The following is a 14,161-nucleotide window of genomic DNA, read 5'->3' as shown; positions in this document are numbered from 1 at the left end:
GAGCTCTCATTTTCAATAATCTCATCCACTCGCTTATTTCTGTGTCTTTGGATTATTCATGGATTATTTAAAATTTGCAGTGTGTTATATGTAGTAAAATATATTATTACAGTATACTTCCATTCTGGAACAGGATGCTCCCTGTATCATAAAGGGATATCTTTTTATTAATAGGCCTGGCGTATTTACTACATGGGTTGATGTATATGAATGCCACTGTGGTTTTGGGGGCTTCTTAGCCAAGAAGAGCACTTTCTTGCCAAACCAGCAACACTGAGGCTGGGTTCACACCTGCGGCTCACAGCAGGGGTCCGGTGCATCCCTGTTCTCCATTTTAGGGACGAATCAGGCCAATATTTTTGCCTGAATTCAGACCTGAAAAGGAGTCAAAGACGCACAGCACCCCTGGGCAATGCGCTCTGTGGCCACCCGGAGCTGTGTGAACCGGTTCCATTGAGAGCCTTCACAGACTCCTTTCATGCAAATTGGATGTAGTAGTGAATTTTTGCTGTACATGTTACCTGTACATCTGTTTTACTTTTCTTTTGTACATATCAATGTTTAACCACCTAAACCAAAGTGATATTAATCTCCCTCTTTAGTTGGTGTTTTTAAATGTATACCAGAAGCTTACCAATGCAGCCTTTTGGATTTTCTTTATCCAAATTCCAATATAGTGGCTTGCAATGATCACAGGTTATACCCTCAACTCTAGGCAGGCACTGGCAGCGGCCCTGTGAAAAGAAGAAAATTAGGTAAGTTATGTAGACCCTTTTAACCTTCACCCATTTATTTCCAAATATTAATACTGTTTTTTCTTTGTTTTTGTTTTTTTGCTGTCTGCAACCTATTGGGGATACTTCATATCACAGAAAGTAAAAGAAATCTCTACAAAGTAAGTGGAATTTCCCTTTTAGAGAGTTGTCACTGGACCAGGTCTCCCAATTTGAAGATCTCACCTGTTGTTCTTGTTGTCAACAATATTTCCAGCTATTGCTCAATTAAAAACTTCCATGCTAAAAGTGAAAAAGATCTCAACAGACATTCTGAATTGACATTTGATCATTTCCCTACACCTCTTGTTCTGGTGACAACTGTTGAAGTTTGATTTTCCCATCACTGTCTGGTAACAGTGGCCACAAGGACAAATCGAGAGAGTGAATCTATCTAGCAGAAAGACAGAGCAATAAAACGTGACAAGGGTTCTAATCCTTTCTCACTCTGAACAATTTGGTTATACCTACACTTTAAGTATTCAACTATATCCCAATGTTATTAAATATCTGCTGTCACTACATTCTAAGCTGCTTGTTTTCTGTGAAGTGAGCACCAGAGCTGATTTTACTGATATTACTGAATTATTCCAATACTTCAGTCAACAGTATTAGAATAAATGTTGAAAGGAACCACAATTTCAAAGGAAGAGCTAACGTTTATGAAATAAATAGTTAACCTGGCATGGGCATGATAGGAAATAATACTGTATCAGTAAATCCTTGTTCCTAGCAAAAGGTGTTCCTTATGTGTTCCACTTTATACACCACACATAACAACTATTACACAATTAACAAGAACTCTAGGAGAAAAGAAATGAACATCTGAACTGACACTTGGGTTAATTTACTAAAAGCAAATAGGCTACTCACTTGGTAAGGGAAGTTGCACTTTGCAAGGGAATTCCCCCTACAGTGTAGTGAACATGGTAACATTTCACTTAGCAAAAAAATACCCATTCATGGATAATAAAGAAAATACAGCATTTTTGCTTGCACATGATTGGATGATGAAAGTCAGCAGAGCTTCACATCATTCACCAAGCTCTGGGGAAAAGTCCCACGTAGACTTTAACTTCCCTTGAATAATGAACAGCCTACTTGCCTTTAGTAAATGAACTCCATTAATGCCCCGTACACACGGTCGGACTTTGTTCGGACATTCCAACAACAAAATCCTAGGATTTTTTCCGACGGATGTTGGCTCAAACTTGTCTTGCATACACACGGTCACACAAAGTTGTCGGAAAATCCGATCGTTTTAAACGCGGTGACGTAAAACATGTACGTCGGGACTATAAACGGGGCAGTGGCCAATAGCTTTCATCTCTTTATTTATTCTGAGCATGTGTGGCACTTTGTCCATCGGATTTGTGTACACACGATCGGAATTTCCAACAACGGATTTTGTTGTCGGAAAATTTTATCTCCTGCTCTCCAACTTTGTGTGTCGGAAAATCCGATGGAAAATGTCCGATGGAGCCCACACACGGTCGGAATTTCCGACAACACGCTCCAATCGGACATTTTCCATCGGAAAATCCGATCGTGTGTACGGGGCATAACTCTTATGATATGAGGGAAAGTAAAAACAACTTACGGCTTGAGAATTGATGGTCCCAATTGGGTTACATTCACCATTAAAGCCTGTAATGAAAGATAATAAAAATCACTTCTGATAACACTATCCAAAACTAAGAATAAAACTATAGAGTGTTAATATATACCATACTGTTAACACTTTCAGATGTGAATAAGTACAGCATTGAGGTTTATATGAGAAAAACTCAGTATTACTGGTTACCAAGGCGAAAAGGTGCATTTGTCCTAGTCCCTGCTTGTTGTCTGTGTCATCATCCCATATCATCCCATATCAGAAGAAACACTGTTTCTTTTCCTATTCTCTTGTATATTTTTTGGGGTTACTTAAAGTCTTACTATGTATTGAAAGTATTGAAAGTACGAGGAAATATTGAGTATGTTAGCATACTTTTATATGTGAGGAATGGAAGACAAGATACTCCTAAGTATTTCCACATCTGTATTGCTCTGTATGTGATATGTAATTGTCAATCTATTGTCAATCTATTTTGTTCACACTAACCTGCTATATTTCATATTTTTTTCTTTAAACAAAATAAAAACAAAAAAAAATACCTTTATCTATAAAGGGGATAGCAGGCCAACATGCTGGTTCAGCAGTTAAAAAGATGGGTTGTAGCATGCAATAATGACAAGCTTCTGTTTTAACAAGTTGATTATAAAAACTAAAATGTATTTAAAAAGTATGAATTATTAATAATATTTTTTTTTCACATATGCTAGAGTTTTAACAAACGAGTTACTATTTCTTTGCCATATGGTGACATTAAAGAGCAATGCTTTTCTCTACTGATTTGTGGGGCATGACAGTTTATATTCTAAAATAGCTCAGATCTTATCTCCTTGGTGACCTAAAATGACAATTTGCTTTTATGAGTATTTCCAAGACAACCACGTTTTGGCAGAGTTGGCTCTATTGGATATTAAAAAAAAATAGTGTAGCCTAGTCATTATGGTAGGACCAGGGTACATTTCTTTGGCTGTAGTCCTCACCTGACCATGGCAGATATTCCCTGTCCAAGCTTTCTTGGGGTGAAGATAGATCAGTCACCATAGACCTTTTCTAGCTGATTATTATTATTTTCCCTTGGGGAGGCCAGCTCTTGCAATGTCTGCTAGGTGCTCCCCTTCCTCTTTCCAAGCATACACATTTTCCTGATGCACACATTAATATTTACACCATGATCCTTTATTACCAACATTGTTTGACAGGTGGATGGTGCATTATCCTGCAGCTTGTCATATTATCTGTAGGTAGCTTATACCTGCAAAATATTCTACTAGTTCCTCAGTAAACAACAACAGATACAAGTTGCTGCAAGTATAATACTAGACTACTTCTAGAGCTATCTAAGCCCTAGCCCTAGGGTTTTACATTGTACAGCAAGCATTTTTAAAGCTTTTGGAAAGCTTGCAACAGTTTTCTTGAAGCCTTCAAAGCACCATTAGCCTACAGTTTGGGCAGGTTAAGCACAGATCCTAATGGGGGTGATGAATACCATTTTATACAAGCTACTAGCAGCTTTAGCACTACTAGTTTGTTGAAAGCCTGCTGTAGACCGCTAACATATTATTTAAAGTGCAGTCATCACTCCCATTAAGGTTTATGTTTAACGTCCCTATTATGGAACTTAAGGTTTCTTTAGTTAAAGACTTGCACAAACCTGCTTTGCAAAGCTTGCTTTACATGTTTATTTCACAAGCCAATAGAGATGGGCGAACAGTTTGGCTCGAGCATAAGTTCGGGCTGAACATTCGTTATTCGCTCATTCGGCGAACAGCTGAACAAACGGGTCGTTTGACCGTTTGTTCGGCCCCCCTGAACCTGCCATAATGCATTGCAACGCTGAACAGCGCACTGTCAGAGTCATGATTGGACACTGTCATCATGACTTTATCCAATCATGGCTCATTCCCGTCCCACAGTATAAAAGTATTCTTTCAATGGCAGCCATTTTCAGTGTGATTTTGGTTTGGAGAGAGATAGAACAGGGCTCTGTTCAGTGGTATCAGTTAGTGTGCTATACTGTGCAATTTTGCTTCAATTGTCAGTGTAGAATATTAGTTTAGTGTCAGTCTAGGGATAGTGTGAGTGTAGTGAGGAGGACCATCATTCAGCTTTTCATAGTGTGCAGCTAGAGTAGGGACAGCTCAGATAGTTTCACTGTAGTGTAGTGAGACTGTGTCATTCATACATAAATTAGTGTGGAGTAGGGACAGCTCATATAGTTTCAGTGTAGTGTCAGTAATATTGACATTAGTGTATAGCTAAAGTAGGGACAGTTCAGATAGCATCAGTGTAGTGACGGTTGAACACCGTCTATTTGATTGCATTACTGCCAGTTTAACGCCATTTACTTCTATGTCCTTTACTGCCAGTTTAACGCCATTTACTTCTCTGTGAGTTATTGCCAGTTTAACACCATATCGTTTTGCATGCGTTACTGCCAGTTTAACGTCATATATTTTTGCATGCGTTACTGCCAGTTTAACGCGTTTTGCGTGCGTTACTGCCAGTTTAATGCCATATCGTTTTGAGTGCGTTACTGCCAGTTTAACGCCATATCGTTTTGCGTGCGTTACTGCCAGTTTAACACAATATAGTTTTGCGTGTGCTACTGCCAGTTTAACGCCATATAATTCTGTGTGCGTTACTGCCAGTTTAACGTCATATTGTTTTGTGGGTTACTGCCAGTTTAACGCCATTTACTTCTGTGTGCGCTACTGCCAGTTTAATGCCATATAGTTTTGTGCGTTACTGCCAGTTTAACACCATTTACTTCTGTGTGCGTTACTGCCAGTTTAACGCCATATAATTTGCGTGTGTTACTGCCAGTTTAACGCCATATTGTTTTGTGTGCATTACTGCCAAGTTAACGCCATATAGTTCTGTGTGCGTTCCTGCCAGTTTAAAGCTATATCGTTTTGTGTGCATTACTGCCATCTTAACGCCATATAGTTCTGTGTGTGTTACTGCCAGTTTAATGCCATATAGTTTTGTGCGTTACTGCCAGTTTAAAGCCATTTACTTCTGTGTGCGTTACTGCCAGTTTAACACCATATAGTTCTGTGCGTCTCTGTACGTTTGGCGCATTATATTGCAGTATATTATAGTGTATCCGTGGAGTGTGTCTGTGTAGTTGAGTACTCAAATTAAAGTGCACCAAACACCTCTTTACATTGATTAAAGTGCATCTACGTACAGATTTCAACTTCTTCTTTACATTTGCTTATAAGCACCATCCCCACCCTCCCAATAATGTCTGGGAGGAAAACAAGGAGAGGCAGACGTTCCCTTGGCATTGTAAGGGTCCAGCAACACATGTGTCCACAGGCAAAGGTGGACGTGGTGGTCAGTCCTCAGGCAGGGCATAATTTCCTCTGTTTAGTGAGTTTGCCCGTGCTATCCAGCCACAGCATGCAGAGGAGGTGGTGGACTGGCTTACTAAACCTTCCTCATCCTCTGTCACGCAAGCAGAGACAAATGTGCAGTCCCCTGCAGTTTGCAGAGTGGATACACCTGCCTCCTTGTCCACATCTATTCCTGTCATAGCCCCAACATCAGCCATTGAGAAGTCAGCTGAGTTATTTGACCACAGAGTCAGCCACTTGCTCCTTGATGATGCCCAGCCATTACTGGATTCAGATGTTGGTTCGGAGGTTGAGGATGACAGAAACATGAGCCTAGAGAGAGGGAAGAACACTGGTAGACATGTTCCCCAAGACGCAGCGTATTGCCAAGTTGTCTCCAGTGGTAATGATGAAGATGGAGGAGATGGAGATGATGATGATGAGGCCACTGATGTGACTTGGGTGCCAGATAGAGCAGAGGAGAAAACTGAAGGTGAGGCGGCACAACCCCAAGGAGGCCGACATCAAGAAAGAGTAGAGAACAGCCACCCTATTCCATCACATTCTGCAGCTGTTATCTCCCAGCCCACTCCCCAAAGCTCAGCTGTCTGGGCCTTTTTCAGCACATCTGCAAACTGTGTCTCAGGCACATCAAACGTGGCAAAAACACCAACCATTTGGGTACCACATGCCTAACAAGGCATTTAACGTCCAATCACTCAGCAAGAACACCTAAAAGCCACACAAAAGGGGTACAAATCTGTCCCTTCTCCTCCTCCTTACCCACTTCAGTCTGCCCCTGCGATACCGAGTCATTACCTTTCAGCAGCCTCCACTGGGGGTGATGGTATAGCACCGAGTGTCCCAGGTCCTAGCAGCACACTACCAGTTGTAGACTGTAGCAGGCAAATTTCTCTGCCCCATTTGCTGCAGCGGAAAAAAAAATACAGTCCCTGGCACCCATATGCCCAGCATCTGAATGCAAGCTTGTCAAAGCTGTTGGCTCTCCAAGTTCTGCCTTTCAGCCTGGTGGATTCTGCCCCCTTCCGTGAATTTGCACAATGTGCTGTACCACAATGGCAGGTTCCCAGTTGCTACTACTTTGGCATTGTTGGGCAAGGAAGTCAGCCGTAAAATCCACCCTACTGCTGACACGTGGTCCAGAAAGCATGGGCAGGGATGATATATTTCGTTCACAGCACACTGGGTAACGATGCTTGCAACTCGAAAGGATGAAGGACAGGGCTCGGCGCTGCAGCTTGTTGTGCCCCCACGTCTCCATACAGCTAGTGGTGATGATGCCAGACCTGTGAGCTCTACCCCCTCCTCCTCCTCAGCCACCTCCATGCCCTCCTCTGCAGAATTGTCCTATGAACATTAGGTACCCCCTCAGGACTCTGGGAATAGCCCCCTATTCAAAGGGCTATTCCCAGAGTCAGGCTAAAAGGTGCCATGCAGTGCTTCAGCTGGTGTGTTAGGGGACAGGAACCACACCGGAGCAGAGATTCTTGCAGCTCTGCAGGGACAGGCCCAGAGGTGGTTCATACCACGCCAGCTGGAGCCAGGAATGGTGGTGTCCGATAATGGCTCAAACCTCCTGTCTGCCCTTAGACAGGGAAAGTTGACACATGTGCCATACCTGGCACATGTCCTCAATTTGGTGATGCAGCATTTCCTAAGTACATACCCAGGGTGGCAAGGTGTACTAAAACAGGCCAGAAGAGTCTGTAGCCATTTCAGGTGGTCATACACAGCCAGTGTATTATTAAATAGAACTCGGGCTAGATGGAATAGTGAATAACAAATTATAAATGATAAACCGCAGCAGCTATTACAAAGGTGCTAGAACCTTAAAAATTAATACATAAATTAACAGCGCTAGCAGAATATAAAACATCAATGTGATAATGTGCTTGTAAATTATTGACCGTGACAATATTGACAAGTTCTATACACATATAATGAATAAAGTGCTAAGTGCTCCAAATGCAAATTCTAGTGCTTCGTGGTTCAGGATAGGATTTTTCAAGTGCCACACAGCCAGTGCTCGGTTGGCTGAAATTCAGCAGGAATTCCACCTGCCTGTAAACTGCCTGATTTGTGACATGCCCACCAGGTGGAACACAACTTTGGGAATGCTGCAGCGGCTATACATGCAGCAGAGGGCCGTCAACAAGTACCTGTGCCAGTACGGCACGACGACAGGCTCAGGCCACCTCAGCTTTTTTTCCCCATGCCAATGGCTGATCATTAAGGATGCATGCACTGTATTGTCACCATTTGAGGAGGCCACAAGGATGGTGAACAGTGACAGTGTATGCATCAGTAACACAATCCCTGTTGTGTTCCTGCTGGAGCAGACTCTGCGTGGCATTATGGACAATGGAGGCAGAGCAGCAGGAGGAAGAGGAGGACTTGCTTTGCTCTCAAGGCCCACTTTATTCAGACACCATCATTCCTATGTCACAGAACATACAGGAGGAGAGAGGGGAGGAGGATGAGGATTCTGGCACTTTCATAGGCTTTGAAGAAGAGGAAGACATGCGTCAATCTGTAAGCGATGGCTTTCCAATCCCAGGACCCTTGGGACTAGTACGTGGCTGGGAGGAGGAAGTTCCAGATGCTGTCATCCTGGATGACCCCGAGGAGTCTGCTTCTCAAGCCTCTGCAAATTTGAGGCGCATGGGGAACCTCATGCTTCAAAGCCTGCGAAAGGACCCAAGAATACGTGGCATAAAAGAGATGATGATTACTGGTTGGCAACCCTCCTTGACCACCGTTATAAGGGGAAGGTCTCAGAACTCATCCTGTCTCCACAGAGAGTGCAGACAAAATAATCTCTTGAGAACACGTTAAAGGGGATTTTATTGAATGTTTTTCCTGACTCCAGTAGGTTACAGTGTGGTGGAAAACGTTGTTTTGAGTCTTCTGTTGGTTAAGAGAGGAGCGTTGCAGAAGGCGTCCGCCTAAGTGAGGCATTTTGGAATTTTTTTAGTCCTCACCGCCCAGGGCTGTCAGCTTCCACATCCCATCGGCAGCATCTGCATCACATGGTAGACGATTACCTCGGGGCCAAAATAGAGATGGAGAGCTTTTCAGCTGACGATCCACTGACTTACTGGGTCATGAGAATAGACCACTGGCCAGAACTTGCCCAGTATGCTACTGAGATGTTGGGCTGCCCTGCATTCAGCGTGCCTCCAGAATGGGCATTCAGTGCTGCAGGAGGTTTTGTTACTGATCATAGAGCGCGTCTGTCCATAGACTCCGTGGACCGTTTCACTTTTTTTTTTTTTTTTTAATTTTTTATTTATCAAAGGAGACAGGTTTACAGGAACCAACACAGCATTAATTGACAACACGAAGATCAACAATACGGTTTAAACGATTATATACATAACATAGGTATACTTTGCTTTATATATATTGTAGATTTCTTGAATAAACCTGCTATGCAAGATTGGTGTCTTTTCACAGATATATAATGGGTAGTGTTTCCTGAAGCAGGGTGTAGCACTAGCGGTATCTGTGTTTCTCAACCTATTATTTATAGTAAAATATGATTATCCAGTGAGAATATTTATGTGGGGTCTGTAGTGAGTTCCTACACATGCCCTGCCCCCCTCCATTTTCTCGTTTTCTTGTAGAAAAAATAAGGAAAAATAGCCTGTTTTTATGTTACAGGCTAGAGTTCAAGAGAGGGGAAGAAAAGTGGAAATACAGAGGGTAGGGGGGGTGTGGGGGGGGGGAATATTCGCGAACATGGACTCCCCATTGTGGCCTACCGAGAGCAGTCCTACATCCATTAGTTGGTAGTTTAATGTCAGAGGGTCCTGTAATTGACTCTATTCTATTCCCGGTCACAAATTCGGATCTTCTCTCCCAAGGGCCTGTCCCTCCTCTGAGTAGTGAAACATATTCCAAAGCTGCCATGTCCTGGAGTATGTTTCGTTTCTGTTTTGGTTCGTAAGGATTAGATCTTCCAATTTATTAATTTCGTCTATCTTCCTAAACCATCCAGCAATGGAGGGTGGGTGAGGAGATTTCCAATTAAGTGGAATACATGCTTTGGCCGCGTCTAGTAGGTGTCTTACAATTGACTTTTTGTATATATGCGAGGGGGTATCAGTGGCATGTAGCAGGAAATATGCTGGATCGTCGGGGACAGTGCGGTCAGTGAATCTTTGTACTATCTTACGAACTGCCTCCCAAAAGCTTCTTATCTTGGGGCAGGACCAGAAAATATGTAATAACGTGCCCGTCTCTTGTTGACACCTCCAACATAATTCAGATGTACCGGGGTAGAATTTGTGTAATTCTGCTGGTGTTCTGTACCATCGTGTAAAGATCTTGTAGTTAGTTTCCTGGTACTTAGTACATATGGATGATTTGTGTATGAATTGGAGGATGTGGAGTCGTTCTTGTGCGTTAAAGTGGTGGTTTAAATCTTGTTCCCATTTAACAAAACTGGGGTGTTGGTCTTCCGATGGTGTTATGAGCATGTTGTAAGTCAGGGATAACGTATGTGTCAGTGTTCCTTTTTCCGTACATATTTCTTCAAATTTAGTGAGGGGTGGGTCCTTTATTATAGGTGGGGCCATACTGTTGAGGAAGTGTGATAGTTGGTGAGCTCTTAGAAAGTCAAGGCGGTATAGTCCGTTCGGGTCCGAGAGTTCGATGAGAGTCGCCCATCTACCCTCAGTACTGAAATCGGAAGCTTGATATTTCCCAGTGTCTTTTAGCCTGAGGAATACATGGTCTTTTATTCCTGGTTCAAATTGGGTATTACCTATTATGGGCCTCAGTGGTGAGTTCCTAGTGGACAAACCAAATTGTGTTAGAAGCCGCGTGCATACTTTTAAGGTATTGCCAATCAAGGGATGGCATCGCATTTGTGAGGGGAGTGTCGCATTACACCATGGGGCTCTTTGAAGAGGTATCTCAGATTGTGCTTGTTCTAATTGTGGCCATATTTTGGTTTCTGTATGTCGACACCAATCGATAAGTCTGCTTAAGTGTATCGCTTGGTAATATGTCTTAATCTCCGGCATGGCCAGGCCTCCATGTTGTTTTGGGAGGGATAGTGTCTGTCTAGGGAGGCGTGGCTTTTTCCCAGCCCATAAGAAGGTTACGAATAGGGTGTGTACTTGTTTAAAGTAGGTTGCTGGTATTTGGATTGGTATGGCCTGTAGGAGGTACAAAAATTTGGGTAAAATCATCATTTTTAATATATTGCATCGGCCAAACCACGAGTGTAGACCATTCTTCCAATTGTGGAGTAAGTTTTGTATGGTTTTCAGTAATGGCAGGAAGTTAAGTTTGAAGAGTTGGGAGAGTTTTGGGGGAATATAGGTACCTAAGTATTTCAATGCTGTATTCGTCCATTTGAATTTGAAGCTGTTCATAAAGTGTGTGAGCTTTGGCATTGGTATACCTATTCCCATCGCCTCCGATTTATGAAAATTTATTTTCAGATTAGATAGCTGTCCGTATATCTCAAATTCTTTCATTAGATTTGGGAGGGATATGGATGGGTTGGAGATAGAAAACATCAAGTCATCTGCGTATGCAGATACTTTGTGTTGGGTGCCCTGAATTGCAATTCCTGAAATATCTTTGTTTAGTCTCACGTGGCAGAGGAACGGTTCCAGCGACAGTGCGAATAGTAAGGGCAAGAGTGGGCATCCCTGCCTAGTTCCGTTTAGTATTTGGAATGGGTCCGAGACAACACCATTAGCCCTGACTCTGGCTGACGGGTTTGTGTATGCAGTTGATATCCAGTTAAGCAGCTTTTCTCCCACTCCAATATGTTTAAGTGTTTCAAATAGAAACCGCCATTTCACACGATCAAACGCTTTTTCAGCGTCCGTGCTAAGGAAGATACATGGCGTTTTGTCTCTATTTGCTATGTGGAGTAAGTTCAGTACCTTAATGGTGTTATCTCTGGCCTCTCTAGATGGCACGAAACCAACCTGATCTAGGTGTATGAGGTGTGGTAGGTGTTGTTGTATTCTTAGAGCTATGATCTTGGTGAAAAGTTTTAGATCTGTATTTAGTAGGGATATCGGGCGATAACTGCCGCATTGTTTAGGATCTTTACCCTCTTTCGGTATCACTGAGATTTGTGCCTGTAGAGTAGTGGGGTGTAGTCTAGAACCTGTGCCCAGGTCGTTAAATAATTTAAGCATATGTTGTCCTAAGGATGATAAGAACGTCTTATAGTAGGTAATGGTTAAGCCGTCTGGTCCCGGTGCTTTCCCCTGTTTGGCTGATTTAAGAGCTAGTTGTAGCTCGATTAAAGTGATGGGTTCCTCTAAAATTTCTCTAGTCTCAGTCGACAGTGTTGGCATGAGTGACGTGGCTATGTATTCGGGTGTGCTATCCATTGTGGTCGGTGTGTCTTGTAAATTATATAAAGAGTTATAGTATGTTCTAAACTCTTCGGTTATTTGCTTAGGAAGAGATGTTACCCGTCCCGAAGGAGTTATGATCTGAGGTATGTAAGATGCTTGTTTTTGTTGCTGTAGGGACCGGGCAAGCATCCTTCCACATTTGTTGCCCGACTCATAAACTTTTTTCCTACAAATCTGTATGGCCGCTTTGGCTTTGAAGTATAGTAGGTCAGTGACCTGCTTACGGGTGATGTCAAGCTCGGCCCCTATGTCCCTTGTCGGGTTCAGTTTATGTGTCGTTTCTAGTGTTTGCATTTTTCGTAGTAAAGTTATTAATTGTTCCTCTCTTTGGCGTTTCAATCTGGCGCCATGCTTATTAAGCACACCCCGGATCACGGCTTTATGCGCTTCCCACACTAGGCCAACGTCGCATTCAAGGGTAATGTTAGCGTTAAAGTAGTGTCCAATTTCCTTTACCACATCTGCATAGACCTCTGGGTTCTGCAGAAGGCTCTCATTTAGTCGCCATGGCGGGCGTTGTGACGTACGTATGCCATCAAGAGAATAGCGTAACACTATCGGGGCATGATCTGACCATGTGATCGACTCTATTTTGGTGCTTTCAACTGCCTGCAAGTTTCTATGTGGGATTAAAAAGTAGTCGATGCGGGAGTACGTCTGATGTGGTTGTGAAAAGAACGTGTAATCCCTCTCTCCTGGGTGAAAGAGGCGCCATATGTCGATCAGTTGTGCCGAGTGTAACGCTGTGTTTATGCGTTTTCGTGAGGCTCTTGAGATCGATGATGTACCAGAGGATGTGTCTTCAGTCGGGATTAAGGGGGTGTTTAAGTCTCCTCCAATAATTAGTTGTCCTTCGGCAAAATGTAAAAGGTGGTCTAGTTGTTTCGCAATGAATGTGTCCTGATGGTCATTGGGAGCGTATAAATTTGCAAAGGTCACCTTCCTGTCACCTATTAGGCCTTTTAAGTACAAGTATCGTCCTTCTGGGTCTGTTTTAGTGTCTAGCCATTTCCATGGTATTTTTGCTGATATTAAGATCGAGACCCCCCTGGATTTGGCCTGTGTGTTGGTAGAGTGATAAACCGTCGGGTAGTATTTGTTTCTGAGAATAGGTATGGTGTTGTCTCTGAAATGTGTTTCCTGTAGTAGGATTACATCAGCTTGCAGACGTCTCATGTCCTGCAACAATATGCGTCTTTTTTCTGGTGTATTTAGGCCCTTTGCGTTCAAGGAGATTATGGTTAGGGCGTCCATGCTCGCGAATAGAGGGGGGATTGGGTTTTAGGGTAGGTGTTGGAGGTCAGTAGTAGTCAGACAGAAAGTTAAAGGGCAGAGAGGGATAGGAAAAATGGAGAGGATAGTGTTGGTACTAGCAGTCCCTAGGAAAGAGGAGAGTGTGCTACGAGGCAAGAGAGAAGCTTGCCAGTACGCTGCTCAGGAATGACCTGAGTGTGCAGCGCTGTCCTAAGTGGGGGATTGGATAGACACAGCCGAGCTTTGGGTTTCCCGGTGTCCTCTCCCCCCCGGCATATATATAAGTGATGTCTTAAGTGTTAAATCGGTATAACATTTCAGTCTGGTAATAGGCGGAGTTTACCTAAAGCAAGTGGCGGTTTAGAGAAAGCTACTGAGCAGCAGTAAACTAAACATTATTAAACTTGGAACTGTAATACAAGAGATACATTCAGAGCAGATTACATTCCTTATTCTAACGGTTGAGAGATGTTAGGGTTTGGTCTGTGTTCCCCGGGATGAAGTCCCTGGTATTAATGGTAGATTGGTAGGTTACGGATCTGTGTTAATACCAATATAAAGATTTATTACCTACCATATCAAAACAGGTGCATTCGTATCTTATCAGAACAAGATCAAAAACTAAAACATAGATGAAAATAAAAGCAGAATCACAAGTGTTATCGATATCTTGTAAGATGGAAGACATTTACTCCCACCCCCTCCCCTCCTCCCCTCTCCCCTGTAACCAAGGCTCTATTCCTCCACTCGGGGTTATGTCTCTTCTCA

At 42.9% G+C, this 14,161-nt stretch overlaps 1 protein-coding gene across 1 annotated transcript in view; it reads right to left on the bottom strand.

Moving 5' to 3' along the window:
* LAMA3 (laminin subunit alpha 3) overlaps positions 1-14,161 on the bottom strand; it is a 271,677-nt gene that overhangs the window by 167,085 nt on the left and 90,431 nt on the right. The window contains exons 16-17 of the mRNA XM_073631481.1: positions 2,374-2,420; positions 635-734 (exon numbers count right to left, since the gene is read on the bottom strand). Of these exons, the coding sequence (XP_073487582.1) occupies positions 635-734; positions 2,374-2,420 (147 nt within the window). The remainder of the gene's footprint in view (positions 1-634; positions 735-2,373; positions 2,421-14,161) is intronic.

Source organism: Aquarana catesbeiana, linkage group LG05, assembly GCF_042186555.1.
Source record: "Aquarana catesbeiana isolate 2022-GZ linkage group LG05, ASM4218655v1, whole genome shotgun sequence".
In the NCBI taxonomy this organism is placed as follows: Eukaryota; Metazoa; Chordata; class Amphibia; order Anura; family Ranidae; genus Aquarana; species Aquarana catesbeiana.
This window is presented reverse-complemented; position numbering and strand designations above follow the sequence as displayed.